The following is a 1,343-nucleotide window of genomic DNA, read 5'->3' on the forward strand; positions in this document are numbered from 1 at the left end:
AGGAGGACTACATCCAATTATATCTAACCAAAACCTTGCTGTGGACTGCTTATGTTAAAATGTACATCATATAGGTGGACCTGAACTAACTTTAAAAATTCAGTTTTGCAGCACGGAATTTGTCCAACGTAATCTGTAGTTGTGAGTGAAAATACTGTGTGAGAGTATTTTTGTCTCTTGGAGACTTAGCATAATTCTCGCAGCAAGAAATCCTGCACAATGTTTACAAAACTTTAGAAATCGAAGTTATATTTTCAGTTGACTTAGACTCGTTTTTATCTTTCATCTCTCCCTTAAAATCTTTTTTAAAGTAAGTACATCTGCCCTAAATTCCTTCCTTAGCAAACATAATAGTTTCTTGCAGCAAAACCACACTAGCATATAGGTAGTCCTTGTTTTTAAAGATTATGTAACTTCTTTCTAAACAATGCCAGTGTCACTAAACCACAGAAATGAAACTTCCAGGCTTTCATCTGTTATCAAAGATGGAAATTATTTCTCAGGTTGCTGACAAATGCATCTCAAAGAGCGCTTTTTCTGACTGAATTAAATACAATTACCAAATAGCAAACATTTCATGCTAAACCAAAGCGAACCGGCGAGTCATGCCAAACACAGAACAGAACGATCTCAAGTAGAAGCAAAGCAAGGACTAAATGAATTGTTTAAAGGTGTTAACTTTTCTCACTCCCTGAATAGTTTCCAGATCGTAGTGAAGTGTGATTTTCCAGATCCTGGACCCTGTGAAGGGGTTCTATCCAGAAAAAAATACCGACTTCTATAGAGAAAAAAAAAAAGTATACATACATATATATATATATAAAACATTATATATTACACATTACGTATGTAATTATCTGAGCTCCTGTTCTGAAAAGCCTTCAGTAATCCCCAGTTTAAACTCAGGAAACTCGAGGCAACACCACCGCGCACCGCCGCTGCCCACCTGCCCCACCGTTCTCGCTCCCCTCTCCACTGTGCAGCTCAGGACCCAGGGGGAGGGACTGTCGGAACGGACTGTCCAGGGATAAACGCTATCAATGAGAAGTAAGCTGCCCCGAAGTTGCGCCCCACTCCCGTACGTACGGCCGGAGGACGGTCCGCCCACTCGCGTCGCAGACGGGGAAGCGCGGCGCGGCGGGGCCGCGGGGAGACGCTGCGATCGGACGCTGCGATCCGATCCGCGGGCGGCGGCTCCTCCGCCCCGGGGAGTCCACCAACGGCCGGCTCCTCCGCCGGCGCAGGAGAGGCAGGTCTGCCGCTCGCGGGGCGCGGACACACAAAGCGCGGCCGCCCCGCAGCGCTCAGGCGCGCAGCATCTCCGCGAGAACGCCGGGCGTGGG

The 1,343-nt window shown here is 47.1% G+C and overlaps 1 protein-coding gene across 1 annotated transcript; it reads right to left on the reverse strand.

The window, feature by feature from the left end:
* Positions 1–984: 984 nt before the first annotated feature.
* On the reverse strand, positions 985–1,343 carry LOC106147759 (translation initiation factor IF-2-like; the record flags this gene model as incomplete). The annotated part of the gene is given in 1 exon segment (XM_013510489.1): positions 985–1,343. A coding segment is annotated over 1 exon segment (359 nt), but the record flags the coding sequence as incomplete, so codon positions are not given.

Source organism: Chinchilla lanigera, unplaced genomic scaffold (assembly GCF_000276665.1).
Source record: "Chinchilla lanigera isolate Chin_1 unplaced genomic scaffold, ChiLan1.0 scaffold00009, whole genome shotgun sequence".
Lineage (NCBI taxonomy): Eukaryota > Metazoa > Chordata > Mammalia > Rodentia > Chinchillidae > Chinchilla > Chinchilla lanigera.